We start from the raw sequence: 20,803 nt of genomic DNA, 5'->3' as shown, positions 1-20,803 counted from the left end.
TGCCAAATCCATATTGCTCTCAATCTTATTCTTATTCGAACAGTGTGCAAGAGACGCTCTCACAGCAAGCAGCAAGCAGGAAAGATAGGGAGGGCAGGGAGAGAGATAGAATGCGACCGTCCCCGTCAGAGGCTGGAGCAAGGCCTGAGAGGCCCTCAGAGCTTGAGCTTTGCTGGAAATCCTACACAAACTATGACATCAACCTGATAGTTTCTCCATTTGGGAGCTCATTTACAAGGTTGTTGTATCTACAAAAAGGGAAAATAGAGAGAGAATAAATCCTACGTAGGGAAATTTAAAACAAGATTTTGGTCCAATTTCAGAGGTCTGCCTTCAGATGAAGAAAAAACAGTGACAGAAAAATGATCATTAAAATGTCATCACTGTAAAGATATTGGGTTTCCTGAGGATAATTTCAGCACAATAGACAATATGAATTGTCTCAGACTGTAATTACACGATTGTTTCTTTGTCTTTCAGTTGAATCAAGTGGAAGCACGAGAGGAACCTCCAGGAAACCAGTCCCATCAGATTCAGTCAGTGAGTACTTTTGTTCACTTATTAGAACCCTTAATTTGACCAGCGGTTTCACGATCTGCTCAGATAATGAGTTATTAATCCGCTGCCGTTCCTCCTGAACTTTTTGTACAATGGACTTTCTGCTGGGCGGCGTTCATCAGCGTGAGCTCAGCAGCAAAGGAAGGCTCTACAAACACCCCATTGTATAGCAATAATCAAAATTAGGCCCCCATAAATCTCTGAAGGATTTGGTCATCGGTTTGGTTCCCTGCCGAGCAGTAATGCCAGTGCGGAGGAAGCTGCACATGCTCAGTGCGGCGGGGGTCATAGGTGGGGCTGGAGATTGCTGCTGTTGGAGCTGTGGGAGCGAGCTGAACCCAGCCCTGAAGTGCTGAGAGAAGTGGAAACCATTACAGATGCTGATTTACAAGAGCGCTGCTGCTGCTGCTGCCCTGGCCCCCGTTCTGCACATGATGACGAGATTGTGCTGATTTTTCCTTCCCTTCATGAGAGGAAAGTCACGAGGAAACTCCCAGAAAGCAGGAAAGCAGAGAGACAGTGAAGTCTGATTCACCACACCGTGTCTAAAACTACAACAAAATAATGAATATTGACTTTAAAACACACTGAGGTGATCAGAGAAAACATTTAGGTTCAAATGAGCTCCACCGCAGTGGCATGAACCAGCACCGCTCAGCTGTGTTTGGCATGATGATGCTGAATGTAGCCAACAGCTCCTGAAGCCTCATTTAGTTACTTGTTAGCAAAGGCTTGTTCTGGTGCACATAAAGGCTTCAAATTCATGAGTGGGATATTTACTGACATATTTTAGTGTAATCCATGGAACCATGAATGGAACCATGGTAAGTAATGTCTGATTTTAGAAGTCCTTCCTCAAGCAGTTTCATTGGGATTAAAAAATGCCGTAAATGAAATAATTTTAAAGTTATTAAGAAGTTAATGTCACTTAAACTAAAAGCCTAAGACTGTTATTCATGTACGGTGGCAGAAAAATGACATTTTTCTGATGTATCATCATCTTTGGTATCTGTTTTATGTACAGCTGCTCATATCCTCCACTCCCTTTCACTCTTGCACTTTTTTTCCCAGAATGCTCCGTCAGCGCCATCGGCGATGTGGTGTTCTTAGTGGACGGCTCCTGGAGTGTCGGCAGGCCGAATTTCAAATACATACGCGCCTTCATCTCAGCGGCGGCCGGAGCCTTTCAGATTGGCGAGGAAAAAACCCGGGTGGGCGTGGTCCAGTACAGTGACGACGCCCGGACCGAGTTCAACCTGAACGAACACCAGACCCGACCGGCATTGCTGCGGGCCATCGGCTCACTGCCGTATAAAGGAGGCAACACCTACACAGGTGACCCGTTAATGCCAGTCATTTTTATTAGTATCATTTAATAATAATAAATAATACTACTAATAAAAGAGAAATATCAGCCATGTGATGATAGTCAGCGGATTTGCTGGCGCAACCCTAATAATTATGATCATTATTATTAAAAACATAATTAGATATAGAACTTCAACTGACTTTTCTTATAACTTAGAACTAAAATATTTCTGCCATTTGATTCATATAGCTTCTTAATGACGAATGACATTTTTCTTAATCGGTAATTTTACTTACATGAAAAAGTGGCTCGGGAGCCAGAAAACTTTCTTCAGATTTCTTGTATTTATTCACTTTCTGACCCCCTAAGAGTATTTGCTGAGTCAGCTTGGCCTGGGACATTTCAAATCAGCATAGAAACACAATTTTTAAGGGGTGTGTTTATCTTTGGTAGCAAGCATAATAGTTTTTTAATAGAGGGCTGTTAAAGAGTCATTTGTTCTCATGTCTCACTGGCCTCGCTTAACAAATATGCATGCAAATCTGTGGAGTGTAAAAACACATCCATTAATGTAAAAGGGAAACAGAATTATAATCGCATTACACAGTTTAACTTGTTGAAAAAGCAATAAACACACTCCTGTCAGGGCCGCTTGGCTCAAAATGTGATTGTTATGGCACATCAAGTCATTTAAATGTGTCGGTGTGGCTCTGATCCGGGACCTGCCCACCCTTCAATGGGTGGGCGTGGAAAGTTGAATGTGCAGAGAGCAGCAGCAAGACCCATTGACAGAATACAGAAGGCTGATAATAAGAGATTAAGTCAGAAACAGCATGAAATGGAGGTGCTGGAGTGGAGGTGGGCTGCAAAGTGGCTTGCAGAAGTAGCAGTAACTGAAGCGGAAACAGCTTAAAAAGTGCACCCTATGAGATCGGCTGAATTTGAACCACAAACTGTGCTCAATTTATATCCATAAACTTCACAAAGAGTTCACATACGAAATGTTCAGAAGGCAGACCAAGAAAATTACAAGTAATATATTTAATTTAATCTAAACCACAAAAAATCCAACCATGATAAATGGAGGCGCCTCAGGGAAATCAATGGCAGAAAGCTTGTTTGTGGATTTCTAATCAGGATTGTGTGCCATGTTTCAACCTTCTATGATATCTCATTCTATACTTTACTGATAAGAACCCCCAGTGGAGTAAAACCGTTCTCTCTCATTGGTCCAGGCATCGCTCTCGACTACGTCCTGAGAAATACTTTCACTGAGGCGGCCGGCGCCAGAAACGGGTTCCCCAAGGTGTTGGTGATCATCACAGATGGCAAATCTGAGGATCCAGTGGAGAGCTATGCCAAGCAGCTCCAGAGCATGGGGGTGGAGATCTTTGTCCTCGGTACGTAGCCAGAACAAGTTTATTACATTCCACGTTACATTTTCCATTCGCGTTTAAAACCTTTAGCGACCTGTGGTGACGTATTAATGGAACAAGGTTAAATTCCTACATCATTAACCTACAAGCAAGTGATAGCAGGTTTTATGTGTGTTTATGCTCCGGCTCAGACTTTCCACAAACTCAGACGAAGAAACACCACTGGGATGTTGCTATGGAGTTAGAGAGGGCTGGTGGTTCAGTAATAATAACAGCTCATGTGGAAACAGATCACTGATAGAAAACTACTTAGTGAGACATCGATGGTTTTTATTTTTTTCTGGGGCAGCACTGTAAACCTCCCATATGTTCCCTACAGACACTGAATCAGCACAGCCATCGTGTTTCTGGAGGTTATCCAAGTTTTAAAGGGATTTTTGAAGGTGGAGTTAGGTGGAGCTTTCTTAAAGGATAAAATAACATGACTTCTTTTGGCAGCTTTGGGTTTTGAACTTTTTTGTGGGACTACAATCACGTGTTTTTTTCGAAAGACTGTAAGGTGTCAACACTCAGTATTGGAGGAAATAATGGTGGATACTGGTTTGAACCCCAGCCCCACCAAGGAGGCACTTGTGAAAGACCTTTAACCCATATCATGGCTGACCCTGTCTAAAAGCGATGAGAACAGTTGTTAATAAGCACCTCTCGCTCAAGGAGAAAGTTCACAGGATACCAGTTTTTTAGTCAAACTTTAAATAAACTGTAATCCTTGAATGGGTAGAGCTCTTCCAACAGTGCCAAAGTTTTACAGAGGATTATAGCATCATAAAAAACATGGACTCTTTTCATATTTACTGCCCGTGTTGTCAGACTTTCCAGCCAATGTGGAACAGAAAAGCTGGAGAACTTTTAATATGCAAACGTGGAAAACAAATGCTCACTTAACTTTGTTTGAGATTGCTCATTTCATCCAGTATTTACAGACCTGGGGCAAATGCACCCGTTACCTTCTCACCCGATGCCAGTGACTTTACAAGGATGGCTAAGAATTCAGTGGTGTCGCCTCAGCTTAGCTCAGAATGAGGAATCGTCTCTAAATTTGGCCGGCACTGTCAACCACAACAATTTCCACATGTTGATGTGAAGAACCATCCACTCTGCTTTTACCACAGCTTTGAGTTTGTGGTTTGTCTTTTTCCCCTGTAGGTATCCAACAGGCAGATGAAGAGGAGATGAGGCTAATGGCCTCTGCCCCTTACAGCAGTCATATCTACAGTGTGACCACCTTCGACATGATCAAGACTGTGCAGAGAAAGCTCATTGCCAGGATGTGCGCGGGTGTAGAAGATCAACTCAATGCATTCGTCAGTGGAGACGAACGTAAGACGTCTTTAAAACTACTTACATGCCAAGTCTGAGTTGTAAAAGTGAATTTTTCTGAATTTGCCTTTTGGACCTTTGTTTTTTTCCTTTTAATATGGTTGAAACCATAGATTAATGTAGTTTGGGTATATACTTCTTGAATTAGTTGTAAAGAACTTAAAGAAGATAGATTATTTTCACGTCTATATATGAGGTTTCAGCTGGCAGATAATTAAAATGGCATGAAGTATATAACTTCAAATTACTTGAGCATTTTTTTCTGCAAACTTGTGCATCTTTTTTAAATGAAAAATTTCAAATATATAATACTGTAAATGTGATTCTGTCGCTGATTTTTGCAGTTGTTGAGCCAGCCTCCAATCTCCAAGTCCTGGAGGTAGTCTCGAAGTCCATGCGGTTGACATGGGACCCTTCTATCGGAGATGTTTCCGGATACAAGATTCAGCTGATCCCAATGATGACTGGCGGCATGCGTCAGGAACTGTATGTGGGCCCAGGCCAGACCTCAGTGGTGGCCAGAGGGCTCTCTGCAGACACAGAGTACCAGATTGTTTTGTTCGCCCTGAAGGGAATGACACCCAGCGAGCCCATCACGGCCATGCAGAAGACACTGCCCGTTAGAGTCTCACTGGGTACGTACCATACAATGACGGTGCATGTTTACAAAGATGCTCCTCTTTTACCACTGGCACAGATTCATCACTAAAAAGTCTCCAAGTATGTCCTTTAAACTCAGTAGTTTAAATGACAAAATGCAAAGAAACCTGAAAACAGCACATCAGCTCAAATATCTGACCAATCACGATGCATCATCAGGTGTGATCAAAAAGTTCTGGGAAGCTTACCTGATTTGACCCTGTGAGGTATAAGTCATCATCGATGATGGCTTTAGATATCATTGTCACGGAACAATAAAGAAACTGACAGTCAACTTTGTGTTTTTTTCTCCTATGCAGAGTGTTCCCTTGGTGTGGATGTGCAGGCCGATGTTGTCCTCCTGGTTGATGGCTCCTACAGCATTGGACTGGCAAACTTTGCCAAAGTAAAAGCCTTCCTGGAGGTGCTGGTGAACACTTTTGACATTGGGCCAAACAAGGTTCAGATCAGTTTAGTCCAGTACAGCAGGGAGCCTCACCCTGAGTTCTACCTGAACACTCACCCAGATCGGAATGCCGTGGTCAAGGCTGTGCGAAATTTCCCATATCGTGGCGGCTCCACCAACACTGGCAGGGCCATGACTTACGTCAGGGAGAGGATCTTCCAGGCCTCCAGAGGAGCACGTGCCAACGTTCCCCGTGTCACCATCCTCATTACTGACGGGAAGTCATCTGATGCCTTCCAGCAGCCGGCCACCAACCTGAGGAATGCTGATGTGGAGATCTTTGCCGTGGGTGTTAAGGACGCTGTTCGAAGTGAACTTGAGGCCATTGCCAATCCACCCGCAGAGACCCATGTGTACACTGTAGAAGACTTTGATGCCTTCCAGAGGATTTCCAAAGAACTCATTCAGTCCATCTGCCTGAGGATTGAGCAGGAACTCCGCAACATCATCCAGAGACGTAAGTAATGTTGTTATACTCCTCTATGCAGATGATACTGCACTGTGTTTGGGTTCTTTTGACTAAAGTGCTTGTGTGTTAGGATGTTAAATGGTTGTGCACCATCTGAATATATCTTCTGATGTCTGATGTATCCCTGCTTTTTGACTTTTTTAAATTCAACATTTGTTTGGACTGTGTTATTTACATAAGAAAAAAAAGCAATCCTCATTTTAATCAGATTCAGGCTGCTTTAAACAGTTACTTAGATCCTAGCATGGCCACAAAGGTGGATGTTAATTGGTTTTACAGTTTGAATCCCCATCAAATATGGTTGAAATAGCAACGTTAACTTAACATGAACTTAACATGTCTGGACTATCCCAACCATCACCTCTCTGCCCTCATTATAAACCTGTAGATCAGCGTGAAGTCAGAAGGCTCATTGGAATAGGAAACACCCCCCAGAGTGGGAAGTTTGATATTGTCTGTGTAGATTCTCAGTCATCCAGGTCATAGTAGTCTCTGGAGCTTGAAAAAGGCGACTGGACTTCTTTTTGTTTCTTGAAGACGTTTCACCTCTCATCCGAAAGGCTTCTTCAGTTCTCAACCAAATGGTGGAGAGACCCAGGTATTTAAACCCCTGTGGGCGTAGTCCCCTGGAGGTGGTTATGACCCTCTATTGATCATGTGCGTGAACACATGTGCCCAGGTGTGAAGGGGGCGTGGGTCATATTTAATCAGTGGTTTCAGTTGAAACCAATTTAGGACTCCGCTCCATTGTTTCCTGTGGCCTATTGAGGTCACTGGAACAAAGGTGTGAATGGGGGTTGAGACGTCTGGGAAGGGAGCTCAGGACAGCACTGTAAGCGGGGGAAAGTTGGTGACGTAATCCACCTCCTCTGTTCAATGATGGTTGTTCACAGTGGACATAGATGGCTTCTTTCAAAAACCAAACAGAAACCAGAAACCAAACAGCCTCTTCACAAATGAATGGCACAACATAGAAGAGCCACCTCGACAGGACAAGATTCAGCAGTACATCTGCATCTGAAGGAAAAAGGGCACTCTTTTGAGGATGCCAATGTTCACATTTTGGACAGGGAAAACAGATGGTTTGAAAGAGGAGTGAAAGAAGCCATCTATGTCCACTGTGAACAACCATCATTGAACAGAGGAGGTGGATTACGTCACCAACTTTCCCCCGCTTACAGTGCTGTCCTGAGCTCCCTTCCCAGACGTCTCAACCCCCATTCACACCTTTGTTCCAGTGACCTCAATAGGCCACAGGAAACAATGGAGCGGAGTCCTAAATTGGTTTCAACTGAAACCACTGATTAAATATGACCCACGCCCCCTTCACACCTGGGCACATGTGTTCACGCACATGATCAATAGAGGGTCATAACCACCTCCAGGGGACTACGCCCACAGGGGTTTAAATACCTGGGTCTCTCCACCATTTGGTTGAGAACTGAAGAAGCCTTTCGGATGAGAGGTGAAACGTCTTCAAGAAACAAAAAGAAGTCCAGTCGCCTTTTTCAAGCTCCAGAGAAGTTTGATATTCTTACTCTTCCCTTGATTAAGAATATCTAGTTCATTTCATTTTTTCTAATCCATGATATTAAGACATCATTCAGCATCATGGTTTTAGGATTTTAAAGATTCATATGTCTGACTTTTTTAATGCCAAGCTGTTGTACCTGTGCTACAGACTATGAATCACATACCAATATTCGACTGTGAGCACTTAAGTCCAAAAAGTTGGATAACCTGCCTTGTGGATGAAAGGAGGCAGGTTTTAAGCCCTAGATAAATATGGATTATGGTGTTGCTTCTGTAATCAATTCAGTCCTTAATTCTGTGAGAGCTGAGTTTGAAGGTTTGAACCTTTCACTGTTGATCTTGGCCTATAGGCGCTGTTTATAAGACTTCAGAAACCACCAGTCCGCAACACATTTACTACATTATGACTGATTTCAGCACATTTTTACCTCTTTGGCCATCAATTTTGAGGGTTCTCAGTTAGGCCGGAGGGTCCAGTTCTCAGGATTTCGTTCATGTGCTGAACACCTTTGCTCGGCTCGGTCAGTAGCATTGGCTGCTGTTGAGGCAACAAACTCTACATCTGAGTACCATACAGGTACAAAACAACAAATACAAATTATACAAAATTATACAAAACTTGTGTGCAGTGCCACTTTTCATGGACTTGAACCTTATGTTGTCTATGCCATTTTTTATACTGTATTTTTATACTGTATATTCAATTATTCTGATTTCCTTTGCAGAGAATCATGCTCTTTATATTGATTGATAGAGATATCTTTATCCTTCCTGTGCTCATTTACTAAATTACATTCAAAGAACTTTGTATATAAACTTTGTTTAATTATTGGCACAAGATAACTCAAGAGAACCAACAACAGAGCACCAAACAGTCCGCAGCATATTAGTTTTATTTCTTTAATACGCCTTCAAACATTTCCATTTGTTCAGCAAGCACATTTTTCATCTAAAACTGCCAGTGGTCACACAATAATGAAAAAGTACAACATTAAAAACTATAAACAAGTCCAGCATCCTGTTGGTCTTTATTTTTGGGGTTAATTTCAGAGATTTATCTTTCTATCTTTATTTATATTAAACAAGCTCAACACATGTTGTTAGTTTTTCAAGATTTTCCACACCAAACAACAGCTTCCTCCTCCAGACCGCCGAACTGCTGAAGCTGCTTTTATTTATTTACATACGGCGCTGAGAACAATATCAGTGCTTTTGATCAAGCATGGGCTGAGCACAATAATTAGAAGTCTTTTTTTCTTTTTTTTAATTTATGCACAAGTTATAAAACTACCAGTTAACTAGTGTTATTTGGAACATGTGCAGTAATCAAATCAAGATGTCAACATTTAACTCTACTACCCTGCAAGGTCGAGGGGAGTACACAGCGGTACCACCAGCCGTCCACATGCGCAGGATTACTTTCATGTCCCTTTTCTGAGCATGTCTTTTTCAGCTAAAGCCTCTTTTTTAGCCTCAATGTGTAAAACACATGTCCACCATTTGATCTTTCAAGGACATGTGGAAACAGGGTCAAACAGTGCTCAGCAGCGATGTATTTCCCTTTGTTTAAACCCAGCAGCAGATGACTCAGTGCGTTACCACACGGGGACGATGCAGAGCGTCAGGTGTGTCCGCTGTCACGTAAACACAACTTTGGAGCGCAGTTCTTTGTGCTGAAGTCATCAGCCATCCCGAAAAGTCTGCTGGTCCAGTTTAAACATGTTAAATCACAGATGCTGTTTAATCCACTCATAAAGGGCCACTAATAATCGCGCAGAGTTTGCCAAAAAGAGCTCCCATGTCTGGCAGCGTTAAATGTGACTCACACCACCTTTGATTGCTGATTATATAATCCTTACATAATAATGACTTTATGTCAACAAAGAGAGTGTGCAGGAGCCCAACTGAAATAGCTCTCACAGCAGGCCTCGGTCCTCCTGATGTTGAACGATGACTGTCAGAAACTGCTATCAGGCCTTCTTCTGCTCTGGTCTGTTTTAGATGGTGGTCCTTGTGGTTTATCCTCATGTGCAGAACCACATTAAAACATCATAAAGGTGCAGCTCAGAGTATTTTGTGCCATCTGTCTCCAATGTTCTATGTGTAACAGCCTTAGAGAAAAAAGAAGAAAATATGAATCGTAGGACTACTTTAGTTTTTCCATTAGAAAGACTGAGCTGATTGATGATGCAAGTCTCAGCCTGTTGGCCGGCTGCTTGAAGTAATGTGTTCATTGTGTCTGAAAAATCAGTAACAGAGAGATAAGTTGCGAACTTCAGAGAATAAATTAGTCAGGGTTGTGGTGGGTCTAATCTCGAATGACCTAGTGGGAAAACAAAATCTCGAGGAGCTTGCTGAGCGTGGACCATAAAATCAGCAAGAACGGGACTCCTTAGGGACCCTTTTCACGACAGGGGACACCCATAGGTATCACATCTGGGGCCGATTTCACAGAGTGTGACTATGAATCATGTTTAACTAACAGCCAGATTTGGAGAAAGATGTCTGTTTTTCCCTATATCAAAGGTGTCACACTCACATTTTAGTCCATGGGCCACATACGCCCCAGTTTAACATCAGGACCAGAAAAGCAATGAGGAACCATCCATTTACAACCACCTGAAATATTTCAGTTTTTCCACATTTAGTCATTTTGTTTAGTTTTTGGAACTAAATAGTTTGATTCGGGTAAAGAATATCTACCTCTCATTGGGAGAAGCCTCAGAACTGGGGGGATGATACGACCTGCTCAGACATGTGGATGTGGTGGTTGTTCATCTTGGTAGCAAACAGTCAGTGACTCTACAACTTACATCTGAGTTTACGTAACACATACACAAATGCTCTTTCAGAGAATACCATACCATACCATACCATCTTTATTTATAAAGCACTTTAAAACAACCACAGCTGACACAAAGTGCTGTACATTAAAACACAAATAAATAACAATTTAATAACTCTTTCAGGTTAAAAAAAAAAAAAAAAAAAAAAAAAAAAAAAAAACAGTTTAAAACTAGATCCCGCTGGAGTTAAAAGCCAAGGAAAAAAGATGGGTTTTAAGACGAACTTTAAAAGTGGACAGTGAAGGGGCCGCTCTAACCTGCAAAGGCAAGTCATTCCATAACTTAGGACCAACAACAGAGAAAGCCCTGTCCCCTCTGAGCTTCCTTCTTGATCTTGGTACCTCCAAGAGCAGCTGGTCTGCTGACCTGAGAGACCGGCAAGGTATGTAGGGGTGAAGAAGCTCAGAGAGGTAAGGCGGGGCAAGGTTGTGCAAAGATTTAAAAACAAACATAAGAATCTTAAAATGAATCCTAAAATGTACAGGCAACCAGTGAAGTGAGGCCAGGACAGAGGTCATGTGCTCTCTCTTTTGAGTTCCCATCAAAAGTCGTGCAGCAGCATTTTGAACCAGCTGCAGACGTGAGAGTAGCGACTGACTGACTCCAAAATAAAGTGAATTACAGTAATCCAGTCGAGATAAAATAAAAGCATGGATCACTGTTTCAAAATGCTGCCTAGATAGAAATGCTTTTACTGATACCAATTGCTTCAAACGATAAAAACTGGACTTAACCACAGCTCTGATTTGGCTGTCCAATTTAAAATCACTGTCCACCTTAAAACCAAGATCAGTAATAATGGGTTTAAAATATACCTCCAAGGGTCCCAGGTCAACAGAGGAGGACTCACAGGAGCCACTGGGTCCAAACACCATTACCTCTGTTTTAGAATAATCATATTGCTATAATCACCATTAGTCAGAGCAGTGGACTTTATTTAAACGTCCCTCCCTCTTCTCCTTATTTCATAATGAAGACATGATTCACTTCAAATAAAGAACCAGCTGCTGCACCCTGTTAAAACTTTTTATTTTCATTTTCCAGAGCTGATCTCGCCAAAGGACCTGACCTTCTCAGAGATCGGCTCCAGAAGCTTCCGGGCCTCGTGGAAGACAGACGCCATCGATGTCGAGTCCTATTTGGTTCAGTTCAGGCCAGCGGATGATCCCGACGGGCATTACGTGTCCATGTCTGTGCCCGGGGACTCCCTCACTGCCTTCCTGCCCTACCTCAACCCTTTCACCCGCTACGAAGTCAACATCTACGCCCACTACAAGAAAGGCGAAAGCTTGCCTGTGACTGGCTACCAGACCACGTTAGAAGGTACTTACAGTGACCTAAATCATTTCTTTTGCTTTTCCTTCTCCAGACAGTTAAAATATGAACATAAAGGTGTCATACAGGTATAAACAGGTTAAATGTGACTTTTTGATAGCACTCAAATTAAATTTCAGGCCAAACTTGTGACGGAAACACACATTAAGTGTGATAATGAGCAGTAAGGAGTGCTGATTGATTCACAACAACAAACCACAGAGTAATAGGTTCATGTTTCCCGGCAGCTGCAGCATGGATGAGTCAGGAGAATAATTCATTCACTTATGTCGCAGAACAAGGTCCAGTCCGCAACCTCCGAGTGTCTGAGGAGACCACGGACAGCTTCAGAGTGTCATGGCAACCAGCTCCGGGGCCGGTCATACGCTACCGACTCACCTATGAGCCGGTCGACGGCGAGAGTTCGAGGATGGAGACGACCACCGTCGGCACAGAGACGTCCGCCGTGCTGCACGAGCTTCGGCCTCAAACTACGTACCGCGTCGCCGTCACTGCTGAGTACCCGTCCAGCCCCGGGCCGCCGCTGCAGACCGAGGGCACCACCAAAGAAGGCAAGTGCGGTTATCGACACAGACAACATAAAAACATAAAAAAGCATAAAATGTAATTAATAAAAAGTTCATAGATGTTTTCATTTAAAATTATTTGACAATAACTTCAGTTTAGCATCAGAGGAAAAGCAGATTGTAGCATAGATGTAAAAGTTGGGGAGCAAACACAAAGGATCGTGATCCTAAGTCTTAGTTCACTTAGAAAATACCAGCTGGAAAATCAGGCGTCACATAATCATTCTTCTTCTTTGCCTCGTCACTGCAAACCGTCTAATCCAGACAAACGTGTAAAAGAAAGTGAGATAAAGAAGGTGAGTATGAATCCTGTCCAGCACCTTTTTTACCATCCTGATAGTCTGGTTCTTCAATGGGAGGTGTGAATGTTTTACACTGGGTGTGAGTGGGTCTGGAGGGTTTGCTTGCATATTTTATCATGCTTATATGTATTTATTCCACTCGTATCTTGGATATATATTTTGTATTTTATAGCTTATTTAATATTGGGTGCACGTGCCCAGGGACTGCAGCCAAATCTGGTATAAGGCATCTTTTTATTTACTAAATGCTGCTTGACAAATAGCAAAATAAGCCTAAAATGGACAAAGGTAAAACCACTTCCTGTCTGCATCAGCCAGAGCATGATGGGAACTGTAGTGCCAAAGCTAAACCTGAATAAGAAAAGGTAAATGAAACTATATGGAACAAAAATAATGACATTTACACTGTCGGCATATTTTCAGGTCCACCAGTCTAGAAGAACACTGTGAACTCATCCTGTCTTTGCATTAAATGGTTTGATGAGCCATGAGCCTCATGCAGTCCCATAAATCTCTGTGATGGTGTGAAGACTGCAAAAACAGAAGAAGGGTTCAAAGGGTTAATAATTAATGAGCGGCAGATGTTCTTATAAATAAGAGTTATCTCCTCTAACTGAGCGTAGCTTCAGTTGGACGAGATATTTTTTAATTTGTTCTGGGGGCAGAAACTGAGCCCAGAAGTCAAAGTAGTTGGAAAAGAAGCTTCTTGAGTTGGTGGCTCTGATCCCTGGCAGGTGCCTGCAGACATCATTTCCTTTGTGCTTGGGGACTTTAAAAACTCTGAAAATCTAATTGCTCCTTTAAATCACAAAGACATTTGGGATGATTAAAACATTCTGGGTCCAAGCTGTCTTTCCGGCTTCAAGAACGGGAATAAATCAGACTTTATTCTGATAGAATGAAGCGTCTTTTTAAACTTCGGCGTCCGGGAGTGTCGGGAGGCCACACATTATTTGACCCCCAGAGGCCTGCGGTCTTAGCACAACCTGCCTCCCATCGCGCTCCTCGTCAGATCTGTCCGGCCTTTCAGGGAAAGGAATGAAAACCAGACCCAAGCTCAGAGATAGAAATAGATGAGGGTGTCCTTCAGAGGTGATGAACAACAAAGACAGGAAGTGAACTGAAGATGTTTTTCTCGAGTTTTGCAGATTCCAGCACAGGAGGATTTACTGCTTTTTACAAAAGGATGGCGTATCTTCCAGAAACAGTTTAAGATTATAATCTTTTATCCATAACTGGAGACAGAGGCTGGAAATAAACACATTATACTGCTCTCTGCCGTGGAAACAGCTCCTCTTAGTGTTTACCTTTCACCCCCTGGTCCTTCACATGGTGCAGCTGCTTGTCGTCTGAGCGGACGGTATTTTTTTGTTAGTTTTTTGTACTTTTGACAGTTTATAAAATGAGACAGGATTAATCCCAGCTTGCACCTCTTTGACATGAAACACCCAGCTGGCTCTCAGATGGATTTATGCTCCCCCTCATTTGGCTTGTAATATTGTTCCCATTAGAAAGTTTACTGTACCATGACTTTACCTCAAAACTATGAATCGATGCAGAGCCTTGAGGTTTTGCACGCATTCCCCCCATTTGCTAGCAGCCTTTCCCGCCTCCCATGATGCACAGTTACATGGGAGTCAGTTTACTCTTTGTCCCAGTTTTCCTGACTGGTATTGGGGAGAAAGAGTCAGTTTCTGGACAGAAATATGACCGCGGTCAGAAAAATGCACATGCAGGAAGCTGTAACAATAAAGCAGTTCACAGTAAAGCAGTGCCCATGACTCACTGGTTTATTTTAACAATTATTTTTCAAAGGGGAAATTTTGAAACATGCTTCACTTTTAGAGACTAATTCACATGCTGGTAGCTGCCCAGTACAAACACAGCTTTCTACTGTGCTGCTCCACTGGAACAACTGGGAGTTCAGTGTCTTGGTCAAGGACTCGTCAGTCTCAGAAAATGTTTCTCTTCCAGTTTTTTCTCCAGTCCGTCAGTGATTAATGGGCCACAACACATGGACCTTTTTCTCTGAAACTATTTCTTTATACAACACAGTTTGTATCACTCATCTGTTTCCATTAGAGAAGCTGTTTTTCTTTGTTTTTCAGGCAAAAAACCTTAATTTTGAATTAAACCACACAGGTAGTGACAAGAAGTCAGACTGTATAGAAGTCTATGGGAAAATGACTTCTCAGTTGATTTATGACCTCAGTAAATACTTTCCTTGTGAGTTTTTGGTCTCAATTACTAGTTTCAAGTCTCATTTAATACAACGTGATATTCACTGAGTAAATTATGGTCTCCAATAGAGTCAAAAAGGACAATAAAGCAGTGTATGTGTTAGGGTGGGCCTACATTGTGATTGACAGGTCTCTACCACCAGATCCACCCCTCCCTCGATAACCACAGTATGTAAACACCAAGACAGTGGCAGCAAAAAATCCTCAGTTTGAGGTTTCATGGTGAGATTTCACAACCAGTGGGGGAGATCACGGTGGCCAGAGGTCGACCTTCCAAAGTGGCTGGCAGGCAGTCAGAAACCAACTGTCCAGGACTCGCGCTCGACCTAAGAGAAGCATTCCCAGCAGCCCGCTGCAAAAGTTGAAGGACCTGAGACCAGTGCAGAGTCGTGCCCAGTCCTAACTCACTGCCTTTGGACACCCAACTCTCCTTTAATTCACGGATGCAGTAACATCTCAGCTGTTTGTGTTGATAAAATGTGATGATGGGGCCCTCAGGGCTTCAGGGCTTTCTTTACATTATTTTCAGTTTGCAGTTGCAGTTTGGTTAGGCAGAGGTATCGGTCATGGTTTGGGTTGAAACAGACACTTCAGCGACCAGAGCTTATACATCTTTTAGAACAACACACCCATTAAACAATGGGCTGTTTGCATGTTACTGTTAAGTGGCATCCCCTCAAGAAGAGACCACCAGTGAGTAGCAACCAGAGACAGACTAGAAAATGCCAATGAAAACCTGCGACTTGTAGCAGCGACAGGCAGACTCACCATTAGAGAGGAAACATGAGCAGGTACCAAGTGACTTTGAGATGAGCAATTGATGCAATTACCAGCAGGAAGGAACGATACCAATGATTGGCACATGACAGGGATGTAAACACTTCACCGGGTTAGCTGTGTAACTAGAGCCTGAAAAGTCTGCTAGCGACTAACCGTCAGCTACAAAAGCGGAGCTCCATTGTTGGATATGATGGCAGTCTAAACTATCGGGCACAGTAAGAGCAATTTTCTTATTGCTGCTGATGAATTCGACGATCTGTGACACACAGCACCATCTTTTTATTGCTCATTATGGTACTTAGACTGACCCAAGCAGTAAATGTGCCATCGAGCTGAGTCAATGGCCTAAACCAATCTAAAAAGCTCAGTTGAGCTGGCCCTGTTTCTTTTAACTCTGGCATATTTCTGGATTCATTCTAAGCCCCTTTGTTTGGGGAAATTAAATTTCTCTATTAAACGTGACTTTAGGGGATAAAACATCAGAATAACCTGACAAAACATCTTATTTTAGGCGTAAATAAACACTTATTAATACACATATTTTCCAAAAGGTACAGAGAATAAATACATAGCCTATCTAATGTAGAGCCTGCAAAATAAACAGCGCAGCAGTTTAAAGCCGCACATTATTTCCGTGTCAGCTTTCACACACAGCCGTGAGCTGCCGATCCCCTGAGATTAACCGATAATGCTTTTTTTATGATGGCTCAACAGCCACTGTTAATGTTTGAGGTTTTTCCGTAATTCCTGTGACTAAACGCTGGAAAAGGACCAGATCATAACAAGAGCTCTTAAAACAAACATTTAATGGAAGTCTGCATTTAACATGAGGCTCTTTTTCTCCAAAATGTTATAAATGATCTGATTTTCAATACCCGGGGAGGCTTCAGAGGTCGGGATTATTGTTACTGGGGAGAAATAATAAACACTTGGAGCACGGAGAGAGGAGGAAGCCTTCCAGTTTTCATAGAGGGTTATTGTTAGTCTTTAAAGATTACTTCTTTTACCACTTGGGTCTTATTTTCTTGACGTTACCCATTACTTCTGATATCACTTAAGTTAATTGTTTAGAATATTTTAAGCCAGAAGAGTCAAAACAGTCTTAAATCTTAAAGCAGGCAATGTGCTGGTATTCTTTGACAAGAAGATCATGATAAACTTTCAGTGTTACATCACATTGTAAGTGGGAAGTATACTCCTGAACCGCTTCTGGAGTCTGACTTCAGGCTTTAGAAAATCCAGCCAGTGAAGGAGGCTTTAGCTAACCACATCTCCTTTTAGACTAGATTCGGTGGGTGGTCTGTGGTGTCATAAATAGCATGAAAATCAGATGAATTTGAGCATAGCATTGGTTCTGGTGTGTCATGAGATAGAGCTCAGCCTACTGTCCCAGCAGATAAGCTGATCTCACATCATTTGATGGTTTGGCTGATGATGTATGAGATTTGTCCAACGGACTAATGTCATAATCAGGGTGCACTATTTAAGCTGCTTTAGCCTGCAAACTGGTGCTGCTGCAAGCCTATTTGCAACCCACCTCAACCCCAGATCCTCATCAATTAATTCATGCTACTTCTGAATTAACCAGAAATAGCATGTTGCATATTATTGATGTGTGTGCTGACCTATGAGAGGGTCCTGCTTTCCATATAAACATGTCAGGTTTGAATCTTAAGTGAAGCCAGAATGTCAGAATTCCCTATTTGTGTGAAGCACATGAGCATGCCTATGCCCATCTGGCTTTAAGGGCTTGGTTCAAACCAACTGCAACGTGTTGATTTTGCAACCCACAATTACAGACTAAGTCTATGTGAAGATGTGGACGGAGGCAATTTGAACATATTTGAACCTTGTCAAAAATGTTATCTCATGCTGTCCTGCAAAAGCTTATCAGACTGTGGAGAAAAGGAGGGGCGTGCAAAAATGTGAGTAAGCACAAAGCTGGTTTTTTTTTTTTAAATAAATTGGTTCACTCTTTCTGAAATAAACACCACGGCTGAGACTATTCCACAGGCTGTGGATTCTCCTCACACCACTGAAAATCAAAAATGAAGAACAAGTTTTTTTGTCGCCCTTTAAAGTGTAAATTGTGTTGTATGATTCAGTTTTTCTTGATATATAAAGTCAAGACAAAAGGGAAGAGGCCTTGGAGAAATAAATCTTGTTAAGCTTCTGAAGTGGAGCATCGCTTCTGATTGGCCATCCCTTGCGACCAGAAAATGTGAAAAATGTGGGAGGAGCTTCTGTGTGCCTGAGATGGCCATATTAGTGACATCCCATCTTTATGACATCATACAGAGCCCAGAGTAGAAAAAATGAGTGATTAGTGAGCAGTCTGAAACCTGAGCTTTTGGCTCATGTTACTTGTACAACACTGTCATCATTGTTCCAAACTCTGGGCATGTTTAATATGAGCACCTACCAATGGAACAGAACAACAAGGAAAAGCAGAATAGGCCCTCTTTAAGCTGCGTTTGGTCTCTTGGGGCAGACTCGTTGCTCTCCACTTGCAGTAACAGCAACAGTGGACAGAGCAGCAGACACCCAGACTGAGAAAGAGATGAGGAGCAGCAAGACCGAACAGGAATGTAAGCCAGCTGAGAGCAAGGCTGGAAGGTTAGGAGGAGCAGGGAACACTGACTCACGCCCGTCTGTCTCCACGTGTGTCTCTGTGTCTGTCTTCACTTCTATCTCCACTCGTCTGTCTCTCTCCGTCTTTCATGTTACTTTCTTTCTGCCTCGTGTTGCTCTCTGTCTTTCTTTCTCTGCACTTTGTGAGGGCTTGCCTGGAATTTAATCGTGCTGTCCACAGGCTCCGGATGCCTTCCCGGTCGCGGTGCCATGCCTTTTTTTTTCTGTTTTTCCCCGATGGTTCAGTTTGTTGGTGCTTACTGGCATAACATGGTGTAGAGTCCAAAAATTCCCTATGAAATCTTTTGCTAGACATTTTTCTTGATGGAAAAAGTCATGAGGTCAAGTTAAGATGTAAGACATAAAGGAGAGTTCATTGGTCAGAGAATCCAACTAAGTTTCTTAATAATGTGACACAGGGCTATGTGTTTATGGCAGAAATAATAACTACATTTATTTCAAGCTCACGATTATTTAACAAGATAAATCGTCCTTTGAATCATCACATATTTGATGATAAAGCTCTTATTATGGCTACTTTTGGGTTATTTCACTCAGTTGGGAGCACAGCCGAGGTCTTGGTCTGCTTGATTGTGACATAAAAATTTCTTCTGTCTAAGTGATGCATTACTTTGCTCTATTTTCCCTCTATAGAAAGCTATTTTTTTGACTCATCTGGCCACAAATCAGCACAAATCCTGTCTTTATTTGGTCTGATTTCAGCACTTTTAACCCAGGACATCTTCCAATACAAGCTTATACTCCATCTTCATTACTGATCGAACAACCAATCCTTGTTAAATATAATTTTTAATGTTATGAAAAATCTGTGTTCTTGCTATCAGCAATGCACTGTATATCCTAGAAGGAGAACATGTACGTTGTGCTGACTGTGACTCTACTGCAGGGACGAGGAAGAGGAGGATTCCTACAAGCCTCTTCATCTCTGCCTTTGTAACCTCTTCAATCAGCCTTCGGCCGTTTGGTTGGGCTCGGCAAATACTCGGCTTTAACGTCATTCTGGGTCTCTGTGTTAGCCTCACAGATTAGTTAGCAGGTGCCTGTAGAGCTCTGAAGTCGTAACAGTGAGCTCTTGTTTCTGAACACATTTTGCTTCTTATCCTGTTGTGCAATAAATTAGAAATAATCAACACTCTTTAAAGGTTGTACATCATTCTGCCACCTTCGGCCTATTTCCCATCAAGGAAACAGAAAAGGAACAATTCATCATGTTTTTCACCTGTAATGCAAATAACTGAAGAAGATACAACCCATCCATCCATCCATCCATCCATCCATCCATCTTCTTCCACTAATCCGGGGCCAGGTCGCAGGGGCAGCAGCCTACGCAGAGAAACCCAGACCTTCCTCCAGCTTATCCAGGGGAACACCGAGGCATTCTCAGGCCAGTCGAGAGATATAATCTCTCCAGCGTGTCCTGGGTCTGCCCCGGGCCTCCTCCCGGTGGGATATGCCCGGAACACCTCACCCAAGAGGCGCCCCGGGGGCATGCAAACCACCTCAACTGGCTCCTTTTGATGTGGAAGAGCAGCGGCTCTACTCTGAGCCCCTCTTGAATGGCTGCACTCCTCACCCTATTTCTAAGGGAGCAGCCAGCCACCCTTTGGAGGAAGCTCATTTCCGCCGCTTGTATCTGTGATCTCATTCTTCTGGTCACTACCCAAAGCTCGGGACCATAGTTGAGGGTAGGGACGTACGTCGAGCTGTAAATCGACAACATTGGATTTACGCTCAGCTCTCTCTTCACCATGATGGACCGGTGCACTTCACTGCAGCCACAGCCCTGTTTGCACTAATTTTGCATACAACATTCAGGCATTTACATAATCTTAAAAACAACAGCAGAATCTGTATTTGGATTTTTTGACTGATTAATGGGTTTGATACTAATTTTTGGCTAAATTCTCTCAGTAATGTTATGATGATGGCAGATAACTGCTGTTACTGTCACTGAATGTAGACTCACTTTGTGGTCAACATTTCTTCCCCTTTGTTACCACTTAGGCAGTGTTTGTGTTTAGACCTCACTTGCAGGCCTAGACACCGGTTGGTGACTCCCCGGCAACCTCTGGTTCCTAGCGAGAAATGCGTATTTCCCTGACTGGTTGCCAAGTGGTTGTTGGAGGTTGCTATTGCAGGGTGAAATCAGTCTCAAAGAGGGAGCTGCATCAAAAGCCTCCTTGTGTTTGCTTTGATTGCTAGCAGATTACAGTGGCCATCCCTGATTTGCATGGGAGATGCTAAATTATCTGCACTCTCCAACCACTCATTAAGTAGCAGTGAAACTTGAAAAAGTGCAATGCAAAGCAGAAACAGAAGCCATTTTCACCTTCAAAATGAAAGTTTTGCCAC

The 20,803-nt window shown here is 42.7% G+C and overlaps 1 protein-coding gene across 4 annotated transcripts in view; it reads left to right on the top strand.

Moving 5' to 3' along the window:
- col12a1b (collagen, type XII, alpha 1b) overlaps positions 1–20,803 on the top strand; it is a 147,135-nt gene that overhangs the window by 9,684 nt on the left and 116,648 nt on the right. For 3 of the 4 annotated variants that reach the window (XM_030720897.1, XM_030720896.1, XM_030720898.1), the window contains exons 5-12: positions 481–540; positions 1,630–1,893; positions 3,103–3,267; positions 4,450–4,623; positions 4,968–5,258; positions 5,583–6,185; positions 11,621–11,899; positions 12,187–12,462. The exons of the other annotated variant lie outside the window; for it this stretch is intronic. In XM_030720897.1, the coding sequence (XP_030576757.1) occupies positions 481–540; positions 1,630–1,893; positions 3,103–3,267; positions 4,450–4,623; positions 4,968–5,258; positions 5,583–6,185; positions 11,621–11,899; positions 12,187–12,462 (2,112 nt within the window). The remainder of the gene's footprint in view (positions 1–480; positions 541–1,629; positions 1,894–3,102; positions 3,268–4,449; positions 4,624–4,967; positions 5,259–5,582; positions 6,186–11,620; positions 11,900–12,186; positions 12,463–20,803) is intronic. 4 annotated transcript variants of the gene reach the window in all.

The sequence above is a fragment of the Archocentrus centrarchus genome, chromosome 24 (assembly GCF_007364275.1).
Source record: "Archocentrus centrarchus isolate MPI-CPG fArcCen1 chromosome 24, fArcCen1, whole genome shotgun sequence".
In the NCBI taxonomy this organism is placed as follows: domain Eukaryota; kingdom Metazoa; phylum Chordata; class Actinopteri; order Cichliformes; family Cichlidae; genus Archocentrus; species Archocentrus centrarchus.
This window is presented reverse-complemented; position numbering and strand designations above follow the sequence as displayed.